Source organism: Rana temporaria, chromosome 1, assembly GCF_905171775.1.
Source record: "Rana temporaria chromosome 1, aRanTem1.1, whole genome shotgun sequence".
Classification (NCBI taxonomy): Eukaryota; Metazoa; Chordata; class Amphibia; order Anura; family Ranidae; genus Rana; species Rana temporaria.
Genome location: NC_053489.1, coordinates 287,684,706 through 287,710,278, shown reverse-complemented (window position 1 = coordinate 287,710,278; position 25,573 = coordinate 287,684,706). Strand labels below are relative to the sequence as shown.

At 42.2% G+C, this 25,573-nt stretch overlaps 1 protein-coding gene across 4 annotated transcripts in view; it reads left to right on the top strand.

Annotated features, from left to right (window-relative positions):
* TJP2 (tight junction protein 2) overlaps positions 1-19,933 on the top strand; it is a 131,299-nt gene extending 111,366 nt beyond the window's left edge. For 3 of the 4 annotated variants that reach the window (XM_040356875.1, XM_040356867.1, XM_040356858.1), the window contains 9 exons: positions 860-955; positions 1,046-1,125; positions 3,514-3,724; positions 7,162-7,262; positions 8,179-8,391; positions 9,778-9,888; positions 10,131-10,460; positions 15,688-15,773; positions 18,424-18,583. In XM_040356875.1, coding sequence (XP_040212809.1) covers positions 860-955; positions 1,046-1,125; positions 3,514-3,724; positions 7,162-7,262; positions 8,179-8,391; positions 9,778-9,888; positions 10,131-10,460; positions 15,688-15,773; positions 18,424-18,583 — 1,388 coding nt within the window. Of the gene's footprint in view, positions 1-859; positions 956-1,045; positions 1,126-3,513; positions 3,725-7,161; positions 7,263-8,178; positions 8,392-9,777; positions 9,889-10,130; positions 10,461-15,687; positions 15,774-18,423 lie in introns of all 4 variants that reach the window. The other variant, XM_040356851.1, reaches the window with a different exon arrangement.
* The last annotated feature ends 5,640 nt before the right edge of the window (positions 19,934-25,573 follow it).

The following is a 25,573-nucleotide window of genomic DNA, read 5'->3' as shown; positions in this document are numbered from 1 at the left end:
TTTCTGCTGTTGGTAATAGTGCTCTGGATTCAAATATGTCTAATATAGTCAAACAAACCTGATGTATTTGTTATGAAATACTGAGCACTCATGGCTTTGGAGGACCTGATCATCATGAACAATATGGGTTGAGTGTAGAGTGTGAACTGAAGAGTGGTCAGGATTTTCTGTAACAAATTAGGAGCGCTTCATTTGTTTTCTATATATTTCATATGCAAAACATGGGTTTTATGTTTTTTACAATACAGCTTTCTCATCTCCACTAGTGAACATTGCATCACTCATTCAACCAGGTATATCATTTAAAATATCAGCCTAAAGGAAAACGCTTTTTCCAACAATGTTATTCATGATTCCCTTTTTACAAGCGTCTTATGGTCCGTACACACGATCCGAATATCGTACGAAAAATGTCGTCCGAGGAAGAATCGTACGATAATCAGATCGTTAATACAGGGCTTTGGTGAGCCGATCATAACAGTTCATTCGATATTATTTTATCGGACATGCACAAAAATGTTCCTCGTACGATACCTAATCGTACGATTTTTGTTTAGTCAGTACCGTTGTCGTCCGAAAATACAACACAAATACATTACAACACATGACATCACTTCCAATTTTTTTTTTTTTTTTTTTCTGTCGTTCGAGAATTTTCGTGACTTTAGTAACCTATTCAATTTCTACTTGCGACTAGTAAACGAAAAAAGTTGGGCGATCTGTCGTCCGATTTTCGGATCGTGTGTATGTGGCATTAGTGAAGTGTATCGGGGATAACGTACAAAGGGAAAACAAAATTAAAATGTATTATGATGGTTAAGTTCTTAATATTTATGTTAATTTTTTGTTTTCTTGACAGCTGGCTTTAAAAGACCGGTTGTGTTGTTTGGCCCGATTGCTGATGTAGCAATGGAAAAGCTGGCAAATGATATGCCAGATTTGTTTCAAATAGCAAGTGAGTAAATTTGCACATGTGCACTTTGTTTTACACTTGTCTTAGCGGAAAGTAAATAATCTTTCTATCCCTTTTATCTTACTCCTTCAGAGACAGAGCCAAAAGATGCCGGCTCGGATAAGGCGAGTGGTGTAGTGAGGCTGAATACTGTTAGACAGATCATTGAACTGGTAGGTTTTACAAGCTTATACGTAATATGAACTTTTGCTGTGATTGATATTGGCTGAATAGTTTACAAATCGATGCATTTCCGAAGTCATAGAATGTAAGTTTGTATTCCAATAAATATTTTAAAGCAAAATATTGAGATTTAATTTTTATCATTTATTATCTAGGTAAGGCTTTAAAAACGGTCCAGTTATGTTGACCACACTATGTTACAGTTGTAGCTAAAGTAGTATTGCACAAAATAATCATGTACATGACATTGTTCTCATGGCATGGTTCATGTGTTACATAAACGTGGAACTAAATTTAAATAGCTTTGGCTCAAAGAGAAAAATTATACATTTTAAAGAAGTAGCGTTGCTTAAAAGATTTGTTAAATCCCCTAGGGCAGTGATGGCGAACCTTGGAACCCCAGATGTTTTGTAACTACATTTCCCATGATGCTCATGCACTCGGCAATGTAGGTGAGCATCATGGGAAATGTAGTTCCAAAACGTTGAGATGCCATCACTGCCCTAGGGAATGCACATAGCACTTAGTCCCATTAACTAACATCTATCCAGTGGTTCAAAAACAAAATGTATTTATTATTCTTTCAGTGCTGTAGCTCCACCCCTGTAATGAAGTCCAATTTACGGGCATTTCAGTGGGGGAGTTGCAGCACAGGACTGAGCCACCTGTCCCCTCTCTAAGCTGATTGTTCATTTGCTACTATAAAGGAGCAATCCGCACTGAATATCATGCTGCTGAGCAACCAGGGCATGAGTCGTAGCAGGGCCCAGTGTGACATGCACTTGGTCCCCTAGGGCAATGCTTGCCAACCTTTCAGACCTCAGACCACTAAACTCACAATTTTAAATCCTACAGACCACCAACATGAATTTTACATGCCGTATACACACAATTCTCAGGCTCTCTGCACCCCTCCACCTGGATCCCACTGCTGCCTTATACACACGATGATCAGGCTCTCTGCACCCATCCTCCTGGATCATACTGCTGCCTAATACACACAAGGCTCTGGCTCTCTGCACCCCTCCTGGATCACACTGCTGCCTTATACACACACAATGCTCAGGCTCTCTGCACCCCTCCACCTGGATCCGACTGCTGCCTTATGCACACAATGATCGGGCTCTCTGCACCCCTCCTCCTGGATCATACTGCTGCCTAATGCACACAAGGCTCTGGCTCTCTGCACCCCTCCTCCTGGATCACACTGCTGCCTTATACACACAATGCTCATGCTCTCTGCACCCCTCCTCCTGGATCACACTGCTGCCTTTTACACACAGTGCTCATGCTCTCTGCACCCCTCCTCCTGGATCACACTGCTGCCTTATACACACAATGCTCAGGCTCTCTGCACCCCTCCTCCTCCTGGATCACACTACTGCCTTTTACACACAATGCTCAGGCTCTTTGCACCCCTCCCCTGGATCGCATTGCTGCCTTATACACACACAATGCTCTGGCTCTCTGCCCCACTTTGGCTTGTGCCAATGGTTTGGGACACGTCTGAAATTGTTCGAAAATTCATTGGCAGGTGCATTTTACTTGAAGTTGATCTCCTTTATGGCAACACAGTTTGAAACAAACAAAGCCAGAGACCTATAGCCCCTTAATTGATTAGTTGCTTTAGTGTGATGCTGTTATCCTGAATAAAGCTTACATTGTGTAAATAACCCTGTACAAAAGAGATGTTCTGCATACCTGTTTTACCACCGATCTCGACTCCCTTCAAGACTAGGGTGCCTGGAGAATCTGCTTTATTTAATATACCTCCAGGAGCATCAGATGCCTGGTCCCTCTGCCGAGCACTGTGGTTTCATCCTCTATTACTCTCAATAGGCTTTGGGCTTGTGGCGGTGGCATCGGTTTCAGACGCACATCTGAGATAATTCACTGGCAGGTGCTTTTTAAGTTCAGTTTATAGACTTGTAAGGGAATGCAAACTCTGTTTGAAGTGAATGGAAGCCCTGTTGGCGCAGCCCCTTAAATATTTAGTGTGTTGCTTTCCTGTCCAGCCACCGATCTTGGCTCTTTTTAAGAGCTAGGGTGCCTGGATGATCTTCATCTAGTAAACGTCTGGTAGTATTGATTCCCTGGTAGCCCTGCTGAGCACTGTAATTTAATCCACTGGCTCCTAAGTCACTACAGGGTTATGCAGTGACATAAGGAATGGCCAGAGGATGTTGCCAAACTCAAATTAACCTCATCTGCTGTCAAAATCAGATTTTTTCATGGGCATTCTTATGCAGATGTGACTGTCAATTGCGTGCATATTGAAGGAACAATAAATCCTAACTTTCCAGGGACGGTATTGCTTTTGCAGCTGTTTAAATTGAATTACATTTTATTACCTATATTTCTTTGTTTTGTTTTTTAAGGACAAACATGCTCTTATGGATGTTACACCAAAAGCCGTGGACCTGCTTAACTATACACAGTGGTTCCCTATAGTTGTGTTGTTTAGCCCAGACAGTAAGCAAGGAGTGAAAACGATGAGACAAAGACTGTGCCCTCATTCAAACAAAAGCTCTCGGAAACTATATGATCAAGCAAATAAACTTAAGAAGTCCTGTAGTCATCTAATTACAGGTATTTTATTTTTTTTATATGCTAGAGACATTTTAACTTTGTTTTTCACTTAATAGCCATGTAGAGCACTGCATAAATGTGTCGGTTTGGTTCTGCTGAGCTCACAAGTTATCTCAATAGAAAGCAGTGAGAAATGCAATGAAAAAGGTAGCTGGCAGGCGCATGAACTAGCGCTGCACGATTAATTGTAAAAAAATCGTTATCTCTCTTTAACCCTCCTCACAATCTTAATGCAGCATTTCCACAATTCATGTAACAAGTGCAGAGCAGTTCTCACCGCTGTTAAAAAAAAAAAAAAAAAGCGGCAAGAGATGAAAAGAAACATTGTATTCTGCTCTTTTAGAGATCAAAGGGGTGAGCTTTGGTCTGCAAATTAGGTCACTTTAACTACTTTAATGGCTCATGCAATACCACAGCTCAAAGAAGCAGCTCCTTAAAAAGGAACTGCAGTCTGCTCACATAATTTGTAATAAAAACATCTTTGGCATTCTTAAGCTTCCCTCCAACCGCTTTGCATATTTTATATATAGTGATTCTCTACTTGCCTTATATGCGGCAGAAATCTCCCTCCAATAAGACTGGCTACAGCCATTTTAACTGTGGGCAGCTAAAGCTGCTCCCTGTTCATTTCCTGGGCACACCTCCAGCTCTGCAGCTTTCATTGGCCCTCTTATGACTCATCTTCCTTCCTGGAAAACTCACGAGAGTGAGAGAGAGCTGTGCATGATGTCATCAGAATAGGCTTTTTACCAGACAAACAGAAAGTGGTCTGAAAGTGGCAGAAAAAAAATGTTTTACTATCCAAAGTTAAAACAACAAGAGCAGAAGATTTAATAGATGGAAAGATTTCTCTGTTCATGCACACTATGGCTTTTTATATGCATATGCTCTTACAGGCAGGAAAAAAAAAAACACCAAAAACTCACATTTTTGAGAGGTGCTTTCGAGCAGAAAAGACACCCAAGTGCCCAAAAACATGAAAAAAGGACGGAAGAGCATGAAAAAGCTCAAAGAAATTCAAACACACACACAAAAAAAATAGGAAAAATTTAGCTGCGGGGAGGATTTGTGAAAAAAAACCGCTTATGCTCAAAACCTTAAAAGAGCTCAAAGGAGCTCAATAAAAACGTGTAAGAGTTCAAAAAAGCACAAGCTTCTTCAAGCTGAAATGAAAGCTCAAATGCCCGTAAAAGCAGCCCTTTTAAAAAAAAAAAAATTGAGCTGCAGTGTGCATGAGCTTAAGGACTAATGCCGCGTACACACGATCATTTTTCGGCATGAAAAAAAAGTTTTTCAAAAACGTCATTTAAAATGATCGTGTGTGGGCTAAAACGACGTAAAAAACCCATGCATGCTCAGAAGCGAGTTGAGACTGGAGCGCTCGTTCTGGTAAAACTACCGTTCATAATGGCGTAAAAGCACATTCATCACGCTGTAACAGACAAAAAAGCGCAAATCGTCTTTTACTAACACGGAATCGGCTAAAGCAGCCCAAAGGCGAATGGAACTTCCCCTTTATAGTGCCGTTGTACGTCACCGCGCTTTGCTAGATAATTTTTTTAAAACGATGATGTGTGGGCAACATCGTTTTAATGATGAAGTTGGGAAAACTTTTTTTTTTTTTTCCGACATGCTGAAAAATGATCGTGTGTACGCGGCATTAGTCTTTTTCTGACACTTGTTGCCAACAAGTTAAAATCCAGTATTTTTTTGCTAGAAGAATACTTGGAACGCCCAAATATTATATATGTTTTTTAGCAGAGACCCTAGCGTATCAAATGGCAGTTTTTGCATTAATTTATGTCACACTGTATTTGCGCAGCGTTCTTTCAAACACTTTTTTGGAAAAAATACACTTCAATTAATTAAAAAAAAAAACGTAAAGTTAGCCCAATTTTTTATTTATAATGTGAAAGATGTTACACAGAGAACCGTGATCTTTATTTTAAGCAAAAAAAAAAACGTTATTCTTTTTTATCCAGAATCGTGCAGCTCTAGCATTAAAGCGGAGCTCCACCTTACAGAGGAACTCCCGCTGATCGGAACCCTCCCCCCCTCCGGTGTCACATTTGACACCTTTCAGGGGCGAGGGGGGTGCAAGTATTGGCACCCACTTCTGGCCACAGACTGCGGGCAGGACGTCGCCTCCCGTCCCGTCCCCCCGTTGTGCTCTGGGAACACTCAGCTCCCAGAGCACAGCGGGAGCCAATCAGCAGGTGCAGCGCAACTTGCACATGCGCCGTAGGGAACCGGGCAGTGAAGTCGGAGCGCTTCACTTCCTGGTTCCCTCACTGAGGATGGCGGGCGGGGCAGCAGAGTGACGAGCGATCGCTCGTCCTCTGCTGCGGATGGCGCTGGACTCCAGGACAGGTAAGTGTGCCTATATTAAAAGTCAGCAGCTGCAGTATTTGTAGCTGCTGACTTCTATTATTATTTTTTTTTCAGCGGACATACGCTTTAACCAATGAGTGTCAACCAATCTAGCCAAAAATGTTTTTTGTTCTGTGAGTGTAATACATATTGATAATAACACTGGATAAATAAAATATGGTTGCTATGGGTTACTGCACATTTGGGTTTATTTCACTGAGCTATAGCATTCCTTAATTGCTGTAACTTGCTGTTATATTCAGTAAAGTGAGGTGTAAATTGCACTGGCAGAAATAATAGACATTGTGGCAAATAATGCACGCTGTAGCTTAATTGTTCCCATTTTTTTGCACTGCTATTTTAAAAGTCTGTGGCCCGGATTCACAAAGCACTTACGCCGACGTATCTCGAGATACGCCGCGTAAGTCTATGCGCCGTCGTATCTATGCGCCGTGCCCACAATCTGAGATACGCCTAAAAATAGGCTTCCTACGACCGACATAACTTGCCTACGCCGTCGTATCGTGGATGCATATTTACGCTGGGCGCATTTTCCGCTCCCATGGATTTTCTATGCACATATGCAAATGAGGGAGATGCGCTGATTCACGAACGTAGTTGCGCCCGGCGCATAATATACATGGTTTGCGCAAGTCGTACGTCCGGCGTAAAGTTATTTTCCCATATAGGAGGTGCAACTCATGCAAAGGTATGGACCAGGGAACAGAGCCGTCGTATTTTACATCGTTTTACGTAGTACGTGAATATGGCTAGGCGTAGGTTACGCTCATGTCGTAGGCAGTGATTCGATGTATCTTCGGCTGATGTTTCGACGTGATTCTGAGCATGCGCACTGGGATGCGGCCACGGGATGGCGCATGCGCGGTTAGTTTTAAGTACTTCTATGGCGCTTGGCCCATGCCTCATTAGCATAAATATGCGCCAATGTATGTGAATCCGGGCCTTAATGTGTATCTGTATATAATTTGAGGTAAATTTGATTTCTTTTTTCATCCCTAATGTTTTGATATCATTTTTTTTTTTTTTTTTTTTTTTTTATCCTACAGCCACTATTAACCTAAACGCATCTAATGACAGCTGGTATGGAAGCCTGAAGGATATAATTCGAGATCAGCAGACAGAGGCAGTCTGGGTTTCAGAAGGAAAGGTAAATGTTGTATTTTAACTTTTTTCAAGGCTGGATGAGTTCCAGGGCAAGCTAAACAGCCAGGGAATCTACAGATTTAAAAGTGGAGGACTTGAGCTACATATACACAGTTATTTATTTTCTTTGTTCGGCAAGTGGACTGAAAGAGAAAAGACGAACTGATTCGAACATCCACACAAACATGGTAGATGGAGGAATCCCCCTGTCAGAATACACTGATTAGCGACTGCAGCCGATTGGTTGCAGCTTCTGATTAATGGAAATGCCTCTTCTACAGAAGTTGACAAACAACTGACTTCTGTCAGGCACAGGAGTTGAGTCGATGATCAAAATTCAGCCAGTCCCTGCTGGTCCGGCCAAATGTCGATCAAGGTGTATGTACCAGCTTTATTTTTATGTGCCTTTTTCACTGTTTTATCATTATTTTTTTTGTCCTGGTGACCATTGTCAACCAAGCATAATGCTGTCACCATAACAGGAGGTGAGAGGAAATCTTCCAAGGTGGACTCCTGTTCTAGTGACACCTGTATAAGAGGTCATTCCTCTCCCGATTTGGAGATTTCCTTTCATTTCCTGTTTTGTCTCTGGGATAGGAAGTGAAATACTCCGAGGGCACAGAATCACCTGATATGGTTTTTAACTCGCCTACTTTCTCCAAAAAATCCATGACCATGTTACCTGTTTATAGAACCTCGCTGATCCTTTCTCTGTAGTGTACACACTTATCTATGGCTGTTTTATTGGATATTTTCAATGTATTTGTATTTGATTTGGCTATGGGTGCCATTTTTTTATGCTTTTACATTTCAGTGCCTGTACCCCCCCAATGTTTATTATTTTAATGTAAATTACTTTTACAATCATTTTAAGATGAGTGAATAATTTTGCCTCTTGAAATGTCAAAATAAAAAAATAGGCCGATGGAGTAGATGACGATGAAGATCGCATGTCCTACCTGACGGCAATGGGAGCAGACTACTTGAGCTGTGACAGCCGATTAATCAGTGACTTCGAAGACACCGACGGTGAAGGAGGAGCGTATACAGACAATGAACTCGATGAATATGTTGATGATCCTGTACCGGTCTCTGCCATTAGTCGATCTTCCGAACCTGTCCACTTAGAAGAGGTAAATTTAAAAGCAGTAACATCACTATAGTGTACCGCTAAGGATAGTTTTTTATTAATTTCCCTCTGGGTGATCAATGTACATTGCAAGGATTTTAACAAACTTTGTTGCAGATTCCGACCAGATTCTCCTGTGCAGAAAAAACTGTTAGGTCAATGTGCAGAGTGAATCTGAATAGGAGTGATTTTTATCATTATTTAGCTGATGCACTTGCAGAATTCTTATGAGTAAAGTTTTAGGGTCTGTGTTACTTTTGAAATAATTACGCCATTAGTATCTCACCAAAAATGTATTTTTTGTTGCATAGGTTGGCTAAAATCTGACTTGTATCTTGGTGCAGACTTCTGGGAAAATCAGTGAGCCAATCTTACAAGCCGGAAATTACATTGCTGAGGAAGTTCTGTATACCGACTGTGTTGGCCAGGTTGCCATATTACATTGAATTTTACAGAAAATTATAGCAACTATAATTTTTGTTTAGTTACAATATGGCTTGTTGCATATGATTATTTATATATTTATATTTATATATATATATATATATATATAACGATTTTAATTTATTTATATGACGTCCTCCCGTGATCGCTGCGAGCACTGTGTCACTAGGACACAGCTGATCACAGATCAGGTAAAGGGCCAATCACAGCAGCCTTTTACCACATGATCAGCTGTGTCCAATCACAGCTGATCATGATGTAAACACAAGTCCGTTATTGGCATTGCTTTCTTCATGCTGACTGCGTGCGGAGAGGAGAGCCAATAACTGGCTTGTGTAAAAGGGTTTATCTACACTGATAATCGGGGCACGAAGTATCAGTGTCGTGACTGTGTTTACCAGTGCCGCCTATCCGTGCCCATCAGCGCAGCTTCATCAGTAAACCTTAGTGAAGCAGAAAAATTACCTGTTTGCAAAATTTTATAAACAATGAAAAACATTTTTGGCCTTCTTTTATTTATTTAGCAAAAATGAAAAAACCCAGTGTGGATTAAATACCACCAAAAGAAAGCTCTACTTGTGTGAATTAATATTTTTTTTATTAATTTGGATACGGTGATGCAAGACTGCGCAATTTTCATTTAAAGTGTGACATCGTTGAAAGGTGAAAATTGGCCGGGGGAGGAAGGGGGTGAAAGTACCCAGTAGGCAAGTGGTTAAAGGAGATGTAAATTGTAGATGAGCTTAATGGGAAATTGTAGGGCTAGCATTGCACTGTTGAGACTACTGTGACAAAGACTTTGAATTGAGTCTTCATAAACTTCTAGAGAAAGTTAGTAAATAGCCACTGTAATGACTGGACATGTTTATGTGCATTTATTAAATCTATTCTTGTATATTGCCAATATTCATTTTGGAATATTTGATCGTACTGTGATATTTTTCAGATCACCGTAAAACCAGTACCAGAGCCAAAGAGTCAGCTGAAAGGGGCAAGCAGCAAAGAAGTGCTACGAGAGCCCAGTCCTCCACCATCATTTAAACCAGATCCTCCCAAGGTATGTACTATTAATATATCTATAAAATGCTAATCTTTTCTTTATCCCTGCCATTTGTGTTCTCCACATTTCCTATTAAAAACTTTGCTTGCCTCACTGCTTCTACATTATTTAAATGGCTGAATTTCAGGTTTATCCATATTAAGAGTCAAACTATGATCATATTTCTTTTGTAGACCTGTATATATTATGTCGTAATTCGCAGTAGTTTTCTAAAAGCCAATTTGATATGTTGTTTGCAGGTCAAAGCACAAAGCAAAGATGAACTGTACGATTCACCTCGCAGTTATGATGGTAAACGGAGTAGCTCTAGTGTAGCCAGCAGTGAAGCCTCAGCAGGATCTGGCAAAGCTGGTCCACCCCCAACGGCCGCTAAACCTGCGTTTGCTACAAAACCCATTATAAAGCCTCCTGTCAGTGTTATCCCTCCCGTGGGAAATAATGAAGGCTCAGTTGTTGAAGGGACAAATGCCCCCAAGTCTGTTTTAGGGAAAGTGAAAATTTTTGAGAAAATGGACTTCAGTGCAAGACAACAAAGGATGCAGGAGTTACACGAGGCACAAAATGCACGGGTAAGAATGAATAACTGCAAAAATGATGTATTGTTCACCATATCCATTGTATAACAGCATGGGTTGCATAGTGTCATTTTTTTGGGGGATTGTGTTTCCACCAAATCAAACCACTTGTTTTTAAGGAATGTAACTGAAAGGAGAATAGCTTACAATGGGGCTACACACATATACCAGTTCCCACTTGTGACCAGATAGCGGATCCCTCGGCAGGCTACCTGGATGTGGGTGTAAGATCGCATCTTTGCAAGGGTGTGTGATCATATAAATTTGTTGCAGCTACAGTGCTATTGATGCACATATTAATTCTGTAGGTAGGAGGCTTTTTACTTGTCCTAATAATAACCGAAGTTACTCAGTCTATTCGAGCACACAGTGGTGGACAAAGTCCTCTAAGGGCCCCTCTGTGAGGAGACATTTTCAGGCCCCTCAGTCAACTACCTGCCAAGTAGAGACATTCACTATGCATCCATTGACTAATGGAAACAAGCCATGTCTAGGTCCACATGACCGGGAAGGAGGGGGCAGGGCCCAGCATTCAGCTGACCCACGTCTTCTCTCTTTTTTTTTTTTTTTTTCCCAAAACATATTTTATTTGGTATTAAACAACGCATACAAAGTCAATGTTCCAAACTTCTCATAATCAAAGTCTATTATAGCAAATAAACAGTGGGCATTCACCTCAATCTTGTGCCAAATTATGATATCAAACCTTGAATTTGAATTGCATATTTGCGGGTGCATAATGGTGAGACATGTGATTATAGGTCATGGCTGTAGTATGACAGTCTTTGGCTCAGGAAGTTTATAAGCTTGCAGAGCTTGCATATAGGAGAAAGTAGTGATCGGAGAAGAGGTTTTGAGTAATATAAAGGATTGAAAGGTTCTCTCACCTGGAATATACGCATACAGATTTTTGTCTTTGGAGGGAGCGTCTGTAATCTGGCGATTGAAAATATGATATCCACTTTGGCCAATGTCAAAGAGTTTTCTTTAAACACTCTCTGGCACTTCTTCTTGCTGTCTTGCTATGAGGACTTTGCTACAGGATGGTGGACACTTTCTATGGATATGATTGCCTCATTTCTGCACCCCACGAGGGAATTCCCTCACCGATGGCAATGGCGGAAACCAGGCTCAAGAGAACCGTGACAAACTCAAACCCTTGCTCTGCCAGTGGGTTGCAAAACACTCAAACCGGTCAGGGTAACAATGCTTTCCAATGCACCTGAGCAAGACCTTATTTTAACACCAGTCTCTGCAGCTGATTCTAGCTCTATCTCAGGCATACAACAAGTGTAGACACAATATGCTAGTAGCATGCTATTGCTAGGGGTTGCCTGCATAACCAGTCCAAAGTCCACAGTTCTGCAAATTGTAACAGTAAGAAAATTAAATCCAGGGAAGCCTTGCTGCTCTTATGCCGCGTACACACGATCGGAAATTCCAACAAGAAAAGTCCGATGTGAGCTTTCGGTTGGAAATTACGACCGTGTGTAGGCTGCGTCTGACTTTTCTGTCGGAATTTCCGCCAACAAAAGATTGAGAGCAGGTTCTCTATTTTTCCAACTGAAAAAATTCAGAGTGTCTGTATGCAAGTTCAACGCGTGAAAAAACATGCATGCTCGGAATCGAGCAGAAGAGCCGAACTGCCTATTGATCTTCATTGATCTCGACTCGTCGTACGTGTTGTACTTCACCGCGTTCTTGATGGTCGGAATTTACAACAGCATTTGTGTGACCATGTGTATGCAACACAAGTTTGAGCCAACATTCCGTTGGGGGAAAAAACACAGTTTTCTTGTCAGACTTTCCGATGGTGTGTACACAGCATTAGAACCATCAGGACACCAGAAACTGCAAAAGACACAACAGGAAGAGAGTGCACAGGCTCCTAGTGTAGTAACCTTTATTGGATAGATAAAACAAAAGTAAAATTGCACTCACAATTGTAGGCATGTATAGTACCTTCAAAAAGTATTCGTCCCCCTTGAAATTTGCAACATTTTGTCATGTTACAACCAAAAATGTAAATGTATTTTATTGGGATATTCAAAATATTTTACAAAAAAAAATGTGAAAAGTGTGGCATGCATTTGTATTCATTTTTTTTTTTTTTTCTTTTTTTTTAAGTGTATTTTGTGCGTGTACTCGAGAGAGGAGCCAGACTGCAGGAGTTGGGAGTAGGCAGGCCTCCCCCAGAGGCAATCTGCCACCTTTCTCCATGCCCCGGGTGGCAATGGCGGGTGTGTGAGGGGGTCCTCCCACACAGCCCGCCCTACCTGCTCCGCTTTGAAGCCCAACGGGGCAGAGGGACTCCCTATAAGGGAGTGAGAGGATTAGCCCGCTCAACCAGCCCCATTAGTCCTTCGCCTCTCTTTTTAGAGACCGCGTGGTCAAAGTGCGTGTGTTAACCCAATTTAGAGTGCGTGTGTAGGTGTGGTGGTTTTTGTGGGAGGGGGGTGGGCGTACTAAGCACAGGCTTACCTTGCATAGCACACCCACCGGGAGCCGGGCTGAGACCACCAAACTCAATTCACATGAAGCCGAGACCGGGATCCGAACCTCTAGCTGCAGAGGTGAATGGCTTGTCAGCGCAGTGCCAATCGCGTTGAGCCACCGCAGCTCCTGCATGCATTTGTATTCAGCGCCCCTGAGTCAATACTTTTGTAGAAACACCTTTAGCTGCCATTCTAAAGCCTCGTACACACGATTCAAATTTATGGACATAATTGTTTGCCGGACATGTTGTCGGATAATCCGACCGTGTGTATGCTCCATCAGACAATAGTTGGCTGAATTAACGACAGCAAAAGTTGGCTGTTCATGCTCACCAATTGTTGGTTACGTCTGTTTATCGCAGTGTTTCCCAACTCCAGTCCTCAAGGCACACCAACAGGTCATGTTTTCAGGCTTTCCATTATTTTGCACAGGTGATTTGATCAGTTTCACTGCCTTAGTAATTACCACAGCCGTTTCATCTGAGGGAAATCCTGAAAACATGACCTGTTGGTGTGCCTTGAGGACTGGAGTTGGGAAACACTGGTTTATCGGATCGTGTGTACACAAGTACGTCCAACTAAAATCCAAATTACAAACATGCATGCTCGGAACCAATGCTAAACATCGGACAACAATAGCAGAATTTGCCCAAAGGGTGGCAGTAAAGAGCTGAAAAAACACGTGGTTTGGTGAATGTTGGCTGAAAATGGTGTGCCGTGTGTATGCAGAACAAGTTCACGGCCAACACCCTTCGAACAAAAAACACTGTCAAGTTGGTTGGAAGTCCGATCGTGTGTACGAGGCTTTACACATAAATATATGCTTTGATCTAAACCATTTAATTGTAGCTTTGGCTGAATGTTTACAGTTGTTGTCAGCTGGAAGGTGAACCTCTGCCCCAGTCTCAAGTCTTTTGTAGACTCTTAACAAGTCTTCTTCTAAAAGCGCCCTGTATGTGGCTCCATCCATCTTCCCATCAACTCTGACCAGCTTCCCTTTCCCTGCTGATGAAAAGCATCCCCACAGCATGATGCTGCCACCACCATGTTTCACGGTGGGAATGATGTGTTCAGGGTGATGTGCAGTGTTAGTTTTCCGCCACACATAGCGTTTTGCTTTTAAGCCAAAGATTTTATTTTGGTCTCATCTGATCAGAGCACCTTCTTCCACATGTTTGCTGTGTCCCCAACTTGACTTTTTGCAAACTGGAAATGGGACTTCTTATGGCTTTATTCTTGCCACTCTTTCATAAAGACCCGATTTGTGGAGTGCACGACTAATAGTTGTCCTGTGGACAGATTCTCCCATCTGAGCTGTGGATCTCTGCAGCTCCTCCAGAGTTACCATGGGCCTCTTGGTCGCTTCTCTGATTAATGCTCTACTTGCCCGGCCTGTCAGTTTAGGTGGATGGCCACGTCTTGATAGGTTTGCATTTGTGCCATACTCTTTACATTTTCAGGTGATGAATTAAACCATGCTCTGTGAGATGTTCAAAGCTTGGGATATTTTTTTATAACCTAACTCTGCGTTAAACCTTTCCACAACTTTATTCCTGACCTGTCTGGTGTGTTCCTTGGCCTTCGTGATGCTGTTCACTAAGGTTCTCTAACAAACCTCTGAGGGCTTTACAGAATAGCTGTATTTATACTGAGATTAAATTACACACAGGTGGACTCTATTTACTAATTTGGTGACTTCTGAAGGCAATTGGTCCCACTAGATTTTAGTTGGGGGTATCAGAGTAAAGGGGACTGAATACAATTGCACGCCACACTTTTCAGATATTTTATTTGTAAAACATTTGGAAAACCATTTATCATTTTGCTTCCACTTCACAATTATGTGCCACTTTGTGTTTGGTCTATCACATAAAATCCCAGTAAAATACTTTTTTTTTTTGGATGTAACATGACAAATTGTGGAAAATTTCAAGGGGTATGAATACTTTGTCAAGGCAACGTAAAAGACATATTATGCAATGCATCAGCATCACACTGTGAAATAACCCTCTTGTCTTACTGCGCAAATGACAGTGAAGCCGTCGGCTTCCATGTCAACTGCACCGTGGACTCAGTGTGTCTTCGCTCACTCAAGCTGTCAAACCACAAGCCCACAGCGAGGCAGAGGAGCGCTCCTGGCTGCCCCCGGTGGCTGACACTGTACGGCACCACGCGGATGGGCGATCATGAGTGAGTGAGTGAGAAACTTGTAAAGCGCAACATATGCGAACTGAATCGCCTCTGGGCGCTGTATCCATTTCATGGGTAAGGAACCCCTTGACCTCAGAAGAGATGGGTTTTAATCTTTCTCCTGAAGGCCAAGTGGTCCGACTCCAGTCGGATGGTAGTTGGTAGCCATCATGGATGAATACACTGCCAAATAGGTGACACACTGTTGCTATGACAATGTGTTTTGGAGGGCGGAGCCCTTCTTTTTAAAGTCCTAAGGTACGCCCTCCAAAACGCATCGCCATAGCAACAGTGTGTCACCCATTTGGCAGTTTATCTATTTTTGGAGGGTTTTTAATTTCATTTTCAATTTTGATTGTTGTGCTTTAACTTTGATTTAAATTATGATTACCCTGCTGTTCAGTTATGTATTCTCTGTCCTATCCAATCTTTCTGTTTATTCTTCACTTTTTAAAATATTTTTTAGCCTCTGTAATATTTCCAACCACTTTCTGTTTTTTGTGCAATTGACTTTTTTTTCCTGTTCTCATTTAAAGTTGGAGCTGGCACAGAAACTTCCGGACATTTATGCGGTACCTATAAAGCCACAGAAAAATGACCAAAATCGATCCCAGGCAGTAAGGTATGGTAATGCTCATATTTTTCTTTTTTATACTTGCTTGTGTAAAGTTTTTTTTTTTTTTTTTTTTTCCATATTGAACTGCATTAAACACCTACATATTATGCAGCACTTTACATTTACAATTATTATTACATTATTTGTATCAGTTTAATGTTCACCTTTCATGTCGGTCCTTTTTGAGAGTTGCATACACATATGCATGCATAGATTTGGTCAGAAGCCTCTAACTAATGGGAGCTTCCTTTGCTAGCGTGGCTTAAAGGAACAGGTTTTGGTGTCTCAGCATTACCCTTGTTTCACTACCTGCATATCAAAGTCTGAAAAAACTGAACTGCGAGCCTGCTTACTTGTTACAGCTGTTAGCCTTCTTCCTTAAGTACTCTTTTCTGCCACGAAAATGCGTGTTAAATGTGACCCTAATGGCCCGTACACACAAGCCGAATATCGGAGGAAAACCGTCGTCCCATGAAGAATCGTACGATTTTCGGGTCGTGTGTACACCACTTTCAAGAGCTGATCACGACAGTTCATCCGATTTTATTATTCGATCGGACAAGCACGAAAATTTTCCTCGTACGATACCAGATCGTTCAATTTTCTTTTAGTCAGTATAGTTGTCGTCTGAAAATACTATACAAATATATTGCAACACATGACATCACTTACGTTTTTTTCTGTCGTACGAGAATTTTCGTGACTTTATTACCCTATTCAATTTCTACTTGCGACTATTAAGCAAAAAAAGTCGTACGATATTCGGATCGTGTGTACAGGCCATTCGTTTCCCAATGTGTTCCTGATGCAGTGAGAGGTGTCATAGGAAGATGCCATTAATGAAAGGATGCAGGACTTTTCAACCAAGCCACTGACGCAATACACATAGTTGTAAAGGTCTTACTGTTACTTAACCCAGGACTAGAGGTCTTTAAAGCCTAGATGTCCATGTGCAGTGAACTTATGTTTGCTTCAAATGGATTTTGCATTACCATACAAGCCTATAGGAAAGCAGTGGATCTCCTCCTGACCTGCATTTGAGGTTGAAGCAGCTCAAACGCTGGTCAGGAGGTCAACTGCAGGTCAGATGCACCCATCAATAGATTCTGTATGATGTTGGGTCTCAAAACAATGAAAGAAAAAATAAGGTTTGTATTTGGTACACTCTTTTACCACATGCTGACCACCCTATAGCAGGCCTTTTGCTGCTACAGGGTGGCAGCTGTGCGCAGGATCGTGTGTGTGTGTGTGTGTGTGTGTGTGTGCGCGTATGAGTGTGCGCGTATGAGTGTGTGTGTGTATTATATATATATATATATATATATATTACACACACACACACACACACACACACACACACACACACACACACACACACTCATACGCATACGCACACACACACACATATATATTGATCTTCCCTAAACCAAGGGAGGGTTCCTACTGGAATGTTTTTGTCTTATGTTTGTGATAACTTGTGTTGTAATTTTCACTAATGACACACAATCTTCGTTATAGTTAGGGCTGTCTTCTGGCATCATTTTAATGTCAACAGCCCTCATTCCATAGGAGCAGGGGGGTGTACAGCCTCTTGGCTGAGACCCCAAAGGGCATACAAGAATTTACTTTTTGAAATATTCTGATATGCCCTTAATTTTATTGGATTTTAGTGCCTCACTTTATTTTTGCGCTATCAACCACAAAGAGCATTTTGAAAGCAATATTTTTTTACCTTTTTTGCTATAAAAAATATCCCCCCAAAAAATATTAAAAAATAATCATTTCTTGCTAAGTTTTTAGGCCTAATATATTTTTAGTAAAAAAAATAAAACGCAATAAGCATATATTGATTGGTTTGCACAAAATTTATAGCGTCTACAAAATGGGATATGTTTATAGAATTTTTATTATCAATTTTTGTTTACTAGTAGTGGCGGTGATCTGCCATTTTTAGCGGGACTGCAACATTGTGGCGGACAGATCGGACACCTTTGACACTTTTTTTGGGACCATTGACATTTACACAGCGATTAGATCTAAACATAGCCACTGATCACTGTATAAATGTAATTGGCAGGAAATGGTTGCAGTATAACTGCAGCGGCTGGTCCTCTAGTGGTTAACCGGCTTCTCTAAAAGGGACATGCACACTGATATTTTGGGCACTGTGGCCATCAGTGCAGCCTCCTCAGCGCAGATAAGTGAAGGACCTGTGAATTACCTTATTAAAGTTTTTTTGGGGTGGATTTTTTACAAATTTTTGGTCTTTTTTCGTTTGTTTAGCAAAAAAAAAAATCCCAGTGGTGATTAAATACCACCAAAAGAAAGCTCTATTTGTCTAAAAAAGAAAATGTATATACAAATTTTGTTTTGAGTACAGTTTATCTTCTGGGGGTTAAATAAATACACTCGTAACAAATAGACAAAATATAAAAAAATAAAGCATTTTTGTTTTTACAAATTATAACTTGTACTGTAATCACCTTTTTACAATGTGACAGATGAAGCTGGCAACTGTCATTGCATCAGTGTCAGAAACCATACTGTTTGGTGCCTGATCATTCGTTTAGATTTACAGCAGTCTTGGTGCTATTTTACGGATTGTGGCTGTTCGCTTTTAAAGATGTTTAATTCTGACTTTTTTCTACATTTCAAGTTCCAGGCAACCAGAGCCTCAAAAACCACCAGGCTGGTCATACACTGACAATAGAAGAAGCTATGGAAGTGATGACGAAGAAGAGGACTATCGTCGACAGTTGGCTGACCAATCAAAACGTGGATTTTATTCAAATAAATACAGGGACACTGAGCTCTGAATTGCTGCACAAAAGACAGAATATTAGTATATATATATATGTATGGGTTATACATTTTTTTAAGTATATAAAAAAAAAATAGACTTCAAATCTACTGTAGCTGCATCCTGCTCATGTGTTAACTCATTTGCACTGTTTGACCCATAATTCTAATTTTTTAACACATAGCTGGCATTTGAATATATTCTTATACCAAACTGGAAAACCGCAACTAACTATAGTAGGTACGTTGGGTATTATGTAAATATGAAAGGGAGGGTTCCTACTGGAATGTTTTTGTCTTATGTTTGTGATAACTTGTGTTGTAATTTTCACTAATGACACACAATCTTCGTTATAGTTAGGGCTGTCTTCTGGCATCATTTTAATGTCAACAGCCCTCATTCCATAGGAGCAAAGGGGTGTACAGCCGCTGGGCTGAGACCCCAAAGGGCATACAAGAATTTACTTTTTGAAATATTCTGATATGCCCTTAATTTTATTGGATTTTAGTGCCTCAAGATTTTTGGGATCTCTGATAGGTTGGGTTCCCTAAGAAATAACACGCATTGCTCAATTTTAGTGCATCTGTATGTTTAGCAACCTCTCAGATTCAGGTTTGTAGTGGGAAAATAACAGCTAGAAAGGGAACATTTTAACTGGAATGCAATGTGCAATAAGGTTAAGATTTGATCATTTCTGGCACCTGGCAAAACTTTTTTGTCTTGCTGTCATTGCCAACTCAACAAATGTGTTGGTTATTTCTTGAGGCTCAGATGTTTATAATCTGGCCCAGCTAAACTTCCGCTATTCTGTTTGAGCCTTGCTTTGCTGTCTGTTTGCTCTTTCATTTGTTTTTCATCTGCGAGCGGACATGTTCCCCCTGCTACTGCAGGATGAGGAGTGGTGTAAGATGTTGGGGATGCAGAATCGGAAAAACAAACTGGGGTGATATTGCCCCCTGGAATCCTGGAGAGAAAATAATCTGGGATGCAAGTCAGTTTGTCATCTATAAAGAAGTAACATTCCATCCATCCAAATTTTGCATACCACTAAATGAAACCTATGGGAACATACAGCCATGCGCTGCCAAGGTTTATGCACAGAATTATACGTTAAAAACAACATTCCAAATGTTTTGTTTTGGAAGTGCCTTTTGCAGAAATGTCTTAAAACATGCCTTGCATTATAGCAAAGCAATGTAAACGTCATGGCTGCTTCTTAGCATTACGTTCTGTTTTCAATCATTCAGCTTGTAAATGTCAATGAAACTGTCCAGTCAATGAGACTGTTACAAATTAAGCTTGTAAACATGAAAACTGTTAACAAAAAATGTTTTCTTATTGCCATTAATAAACTGATTAAAATGTGTGTTTTATATTTTTTATTAGTAACTATAGTAAAAGAATAAATGAAACCAAACAACAGAAACATGGCTTGATTCACTAACTTAATAGCATTTTGCCTTTAGCAACTAAATAAACAATGAGAGTGAATGACAGATGAAAATTGCATGGCTGAAAAAAAACAAGCATTATAGCTTTGTGAAATAAGCCTATGGATAAAGTATAAAATAAAACACAAAAATTAATTTGCTTCATAGTGAAAATTCATAGTCTGGACCCTATGAGCCAATTCTCTCAAATGGCGCATCTGCGATCCCTTTCACACTAAAGTGCAGGTCTTATTACGGTATATAGTTTGATGCTGGCTAGAGGATGGGAACACTCGTAACTTTGTGGATTATACCTTATCTATATTTTTATTGGTTATCTCGATATGTATGACAGATGTGACTGCGACATTATGGCGGACACATGGGACAATTTTGACACATTTTTGGGACCATTGTCATTTTCACAGCAAAAAGTGCTATAAAAATGCATTGATTACTGTGAAAATGATAATTGCAGTTTAGGAGTTAACCCCTACTGCGCCCCCTAGTGGTTATGTGTAACCTCATATGTGTTTCTAACTGTAGGGGGCGGGGCTGGACTTGTGACGTCATTGATTGATCGTCTGTTCCCTGATATAGGGAAAGACAATGACAGTGCCACTGTGAAGAATGGGGAAGGTTTTTTTTTTCACACACCTCTTCCCGTTCTTCTGCTCCTGTGACCGATCGCGGGACCCCCTGCGGCGATCGGGTCCGCAGTCGCGGTGCGGGTCGGGGGCGCGTCCCCGACCCACGGCTGGGCACTTAATGGGGAAGTGCCTGTGCCCAGCCGTGCCATTCCGCCGACGTATATGTGCAGGAGGCGGTCCTTAAGTGGTTAATTCGAAGGTGTGTGTTATACGCCGATAAATACGGTATATCCAAATAACATGCCCCAGCTCCTCTCTTCACCACACACGGCCACAAAGGCAAGGGAATTCTTGTTGGGTAGTGTATTAGTGCTCAGACGAACACACTTATAGCCGGATTCACAAAGACTTGCGCCGACGTATCTACTGATACGCCGCGTAAGTCCATGGATGCACCGTCGTATCTATGCGCCGTATTCTTGAAACCAGATACGCCTGAATTCTGGCTCCATCCGACCGACGTAAGTCTCCTACCCTGTCGTATCTTGGGCGCATATTTATGCTGGCCACAAGGGGCGCTTCCATTGATTTACGCGTCGAATATGCAAATGACCAAGATACGTCGATTCACAAACGTACTTGCCCCCATCGCATGAGTATACGCCTTTACGTAAGGCGTACGTCCGGCGTAAAGTTAAACCACCAAATAGCTGGTCTAAGTCGTGTTAGGGTATGGACGTCGGAACTGCCGTCGAATTTTACGCAAGTCGTACGTGAATGGGGCTGGGCGTAGGTTACGTTCACATCGTTGCCATTGAGCCGTCGTATCCGAGGGCGTAAATTCGACGTGATTCTGAGCATGCGCCGTTCCTTCAGCGCTTCATTTACATGGGGTCACGATTCATTTTCATACAACACGCCCACTACCTGCCTACTTTGAATTAGGCGGGCTTACGCCGGCCCATTTACGTTACGCCGCCGTAACTTACGGAGCAAGTGCTTTGTGAATACTGGCCTTGCCTCTCTATGTTACGTCGGCGTAGCGCAAATGAGATGAGCTACGCCGGCCAAAAGATGCGCCCTCTACGTGAATCTGGGCCTTCGACTTCATTTTAATGGTTTAACCACTTGCCCACCGGGTTAATTCTGGCACTTCTCTCCTTCATGTGAAAATCACAATTTTTTTGCTAGAAAATTAATCAGAACCCCCAAACATTATATATTTTTTTTTAGCAGACATCCTAGGGAATAAAATGGCAGTCATTGCAATACTTTTTGTCACACCGTATTTGCGCAGCGGTCTTACAAGCGCACTTTTTTTGGATAAAAATCACTTTTTTGAATTAAAAAATAAGACAACAATACATTTTGCCCAATTTTTTTATATATTGTGAAAGATAATGTTACGCCGAGTAAAATGATACCCAACATGTCACGCTTAAAAATTGTGCCCGCTCGTGGCATGGCGTCAAACTTTTACCCTTAAAAATCTCGATAGGCGACGTTTAAAAAATTCTACAGGTTGCATTTTTTGAGTTGCAGAGTAGGTCTAGGGCTAGAATTATTGCTCTCACTCTAACGATCGCGGCGATACCTCACTTGTGTGGTTTGAATACCGTTTTCATATGCGGGCGCTACTCGCGTATGCGTTTGCTTCTGCGCGCGAGCTCGTCGGGACGGGGCGCTTTAAAAAATTTTTTGGGGGTTTTCTTATTTATTTTTATTTAGTTTTATAATTTTTTACACTGAAATAAAAAAAAAAAAAAAAAATTGATCACTTTTATTCCTATTACAAGGAATGTAAACATCCCTTGTAATAGAAAAAAGCATGACAGGTCCTCTTAAATATGAGATCTGGGGTCAAAAAGACCTCAGATCTCATAATTAGACTTAAATGCAAAAAAAAAAAAAAAAAAAAAAAAATGTCATTTTTTCAAATGACAAAAAAAAAAAATGTTTCTTTAAGAGGCTGGGCGGGACTGACGTTTTGACGTCACTTCCGCCCAGCAGAGCTATGAGGACGGGTGAAGGAGATTTCTCCTTCAGTCCCTTCCCCGCTCAGCTGCCGGACACATCCGATCCCCTCCGCCGCTACCGACGGCTTCGGTAAGCGGCGGAGGGCGCGGGAGGGGGGGGGCCCCTCTCCCGCCACCGATAACGGCGATCTCGCGGCGAATCCGCCGCGGAGACCGCCGTTATCGTGTACACCACCGCCCCCTGAAAAGATGAATATCTCGGTTGTGGCAGCAGCTGCTGCCGTTATCGAGATATTCAACTTTAAAAAGAGGACGTCTTTTTGACATGGGGCGGTGGTCAAGAGGTTAAAGAATGTCAGGCACAGTGGTCTGCCCCCACGCATGTTCACTTCATCAAATCTGGCCCTCTTTAAAGCAGGGGTGTCCAAACGTTTTTCAGAGTACTCTCACCAGGAGGTATGAATGAAGAATTAGAAGTTAACACGATACTCTAGAATCCGTTTACTATATGATATCTATATCCTATATCTAAATCTTCATGGACAACCGAAACCTTTGACAAACACCCACTTTGATTTTTGCCTCCCACAGGAGACATCGCCTCATCTGTCATGCATGTCGAGATAACTAATAAAAATATAGATAAGGTATAATTCTCAAAGTTATGAGTGCTCCCATTCTCTAGCCAGCATCAAACTATATACCGTAAAAAGACCTACACTTACTGGTCTAATCAAGTTCTTTCTGTCATATACTTTGGTTGCAACCCATTTCCCTATATATGTATATACAGCTAGAATATATGCCTCCAGCACATGTGATTATATCAACACTATCCCCTTTTTTTCTACTCTTATTCATTTTAGTTGTATTATTATTAGTTTTATTTTTAATTTTTTTTATACTTCTTGTTGTTATTTAAGTCCCACTGCCCTATGCATGTCCCTTTTGGCACCACCAAAGCCAAATGCACATTAATTCAAGGTGTTTAATGTGTCGCATGCTTAGCCGCATGTCCTTTAAAATAGACGCCCATCAATTTATACATAACTCATATACGTTCTGCATGTCACACTTTAATCTTATACCTTTTGAACACTGGTTCATACATATTTATCACCATTGAATGCCCCAGAGCTCCATCTATAATGCACCCAGATGTATACCACCAATCTTTCTCATCCCGATGACACAATCTACGTGTATATGCACATGACAGATTACATTCCAAACAGTTCCCTGGCTCCAGAGCCGCCCAACCAGCAGGTCCAATCTCCTCCCCACCACCGCTTATAAGCCAATTGGGCAAACATGGGTCTAGGTCTGATGAAGGAGCCGTGCATTCTACAAAACGCGCTACCACCCATCACCCTCACCTGACGTCACATTGGCCGTGTGCATTCAAGCTTGGTTCCGGAACCCGGCCACCTCACTGCTTACTTGTTCCACGTCACCAGGGATTCGGACAGCTGCAAGACGGCTCTCTTCCCTTTTTCCTTCCCCAAAGGACACAGCAATCTGCTTGATAACATACTAATACATGCTCATTTCTTCTATCATCTTGTAAGTGTTTTTAATCCCCTTGTGCCTGTGAATAAATAATTGTAATACTGCACTTAGAGGCGCCTTTCTCTCTTTTGTCTACATTACTGGATAAGGATGCACTCTCTCATATTTTCAGTCACAGTGATTACCATCTTAAAAAAAACCCATACCACGCTCTTAAATGAAGCCAATTAATAATATTTCCAAGCATGAGCAAATATTGATATTTTTTATGTTCCTGGCAGCCAAAATGTTTATAGCAACCACCTGGATGTCAGCAGTTGCAGACAACTCTGTTATTAAGTGGAAACTTACTGCAGATTATGTTTCAAGAAAAATGCGTTCGCACATTACAAAAAAAGGAAGCCAAATTTGAAAGGGGTTCAAAACCGGGATGGACTGGCCATCGGGACTACCGGGAATTTCCCGGAGGGCCGATGGCTCAGTGGGCTGGCTTCAGTGACAGCGGACCGCAGCCCCCCCCTCCGCTCCTCTGTCTCTCCCTCCCCTCAGCGCTCACCTCCTCTCCCTCCCTGCAGCGTTCACCCCCTCTCCCTCCCCGCAGCGCTCACCTCCTCTCCCTGGCTAGTTAATTTCAGCGTGACTGAATACAGACATGCTCCCCGGGAGTCGCACTGAGAGGCTCATCATATGGTCCGGAAGGACAGCGGCCCCACACAGCTGTGACATAAGCTTCCTCGGCACTCGTTCCCCTGGTCTTTCCTTCCCCCGCTCTCCAACCTGTCTGCTGCCGCGGAGAATCTATATAGAGAGCAGGGGAAGGAAAGACCAGGGACCAGTGCAGAGGAAGCTTATGTCACAGTTGTGTGTGGCCGCCGTCCTTCCGGATCGTATGATGAGCTTCTCAGTGTGACTCCCGAGGAGCATGTCTGTATTCAGTCACGCTGAAGTTAACTAGCCAGGGAGAGGAGGTGAGCGCTGCGGGGGACCAGAGCATCATGGGGGGGGGATCGAGGCACATGGGGGACCAGAGCATCATGGGGGGGGGATAGAGGTGCCTGGGGCACCAGAGCAGCACATGAGGGACCAGCGCAGCATGGGGGGAAATAGCGGAGCACGGGGGCCAGAGCAGCAGGGGGAATAGAAAAGCATGGGGGGGCCAGAGGAGCACAGGGGGACCAGAGGAGCACAAGGGTACAGATGAGCAGGGGGGACCAGATGAGCATGGGGGGAACAGAAGATCAGGAGAGGAATGCAGAAGCATGTGGGGGACCAGAGAAGCAGAGGGTGGAGCACGGTGGGGACCAGAGAAGTTCAAGGGTACAGAGGAGCAGCAGAGGAACAGAGAAGCATGTCAGGGACCAGAGAAGCAGGGGGGGTACCAGTGGAGCACAGGGGGGGGACCAGAGAAGCACGAGGGTACAGAGGAGCATGGGGGCGGAACAGAGAAGCATGCGGAGGACCAGAGGAGCAGGGGGGGCAACAGAGGAGCATGGGGGGGGCA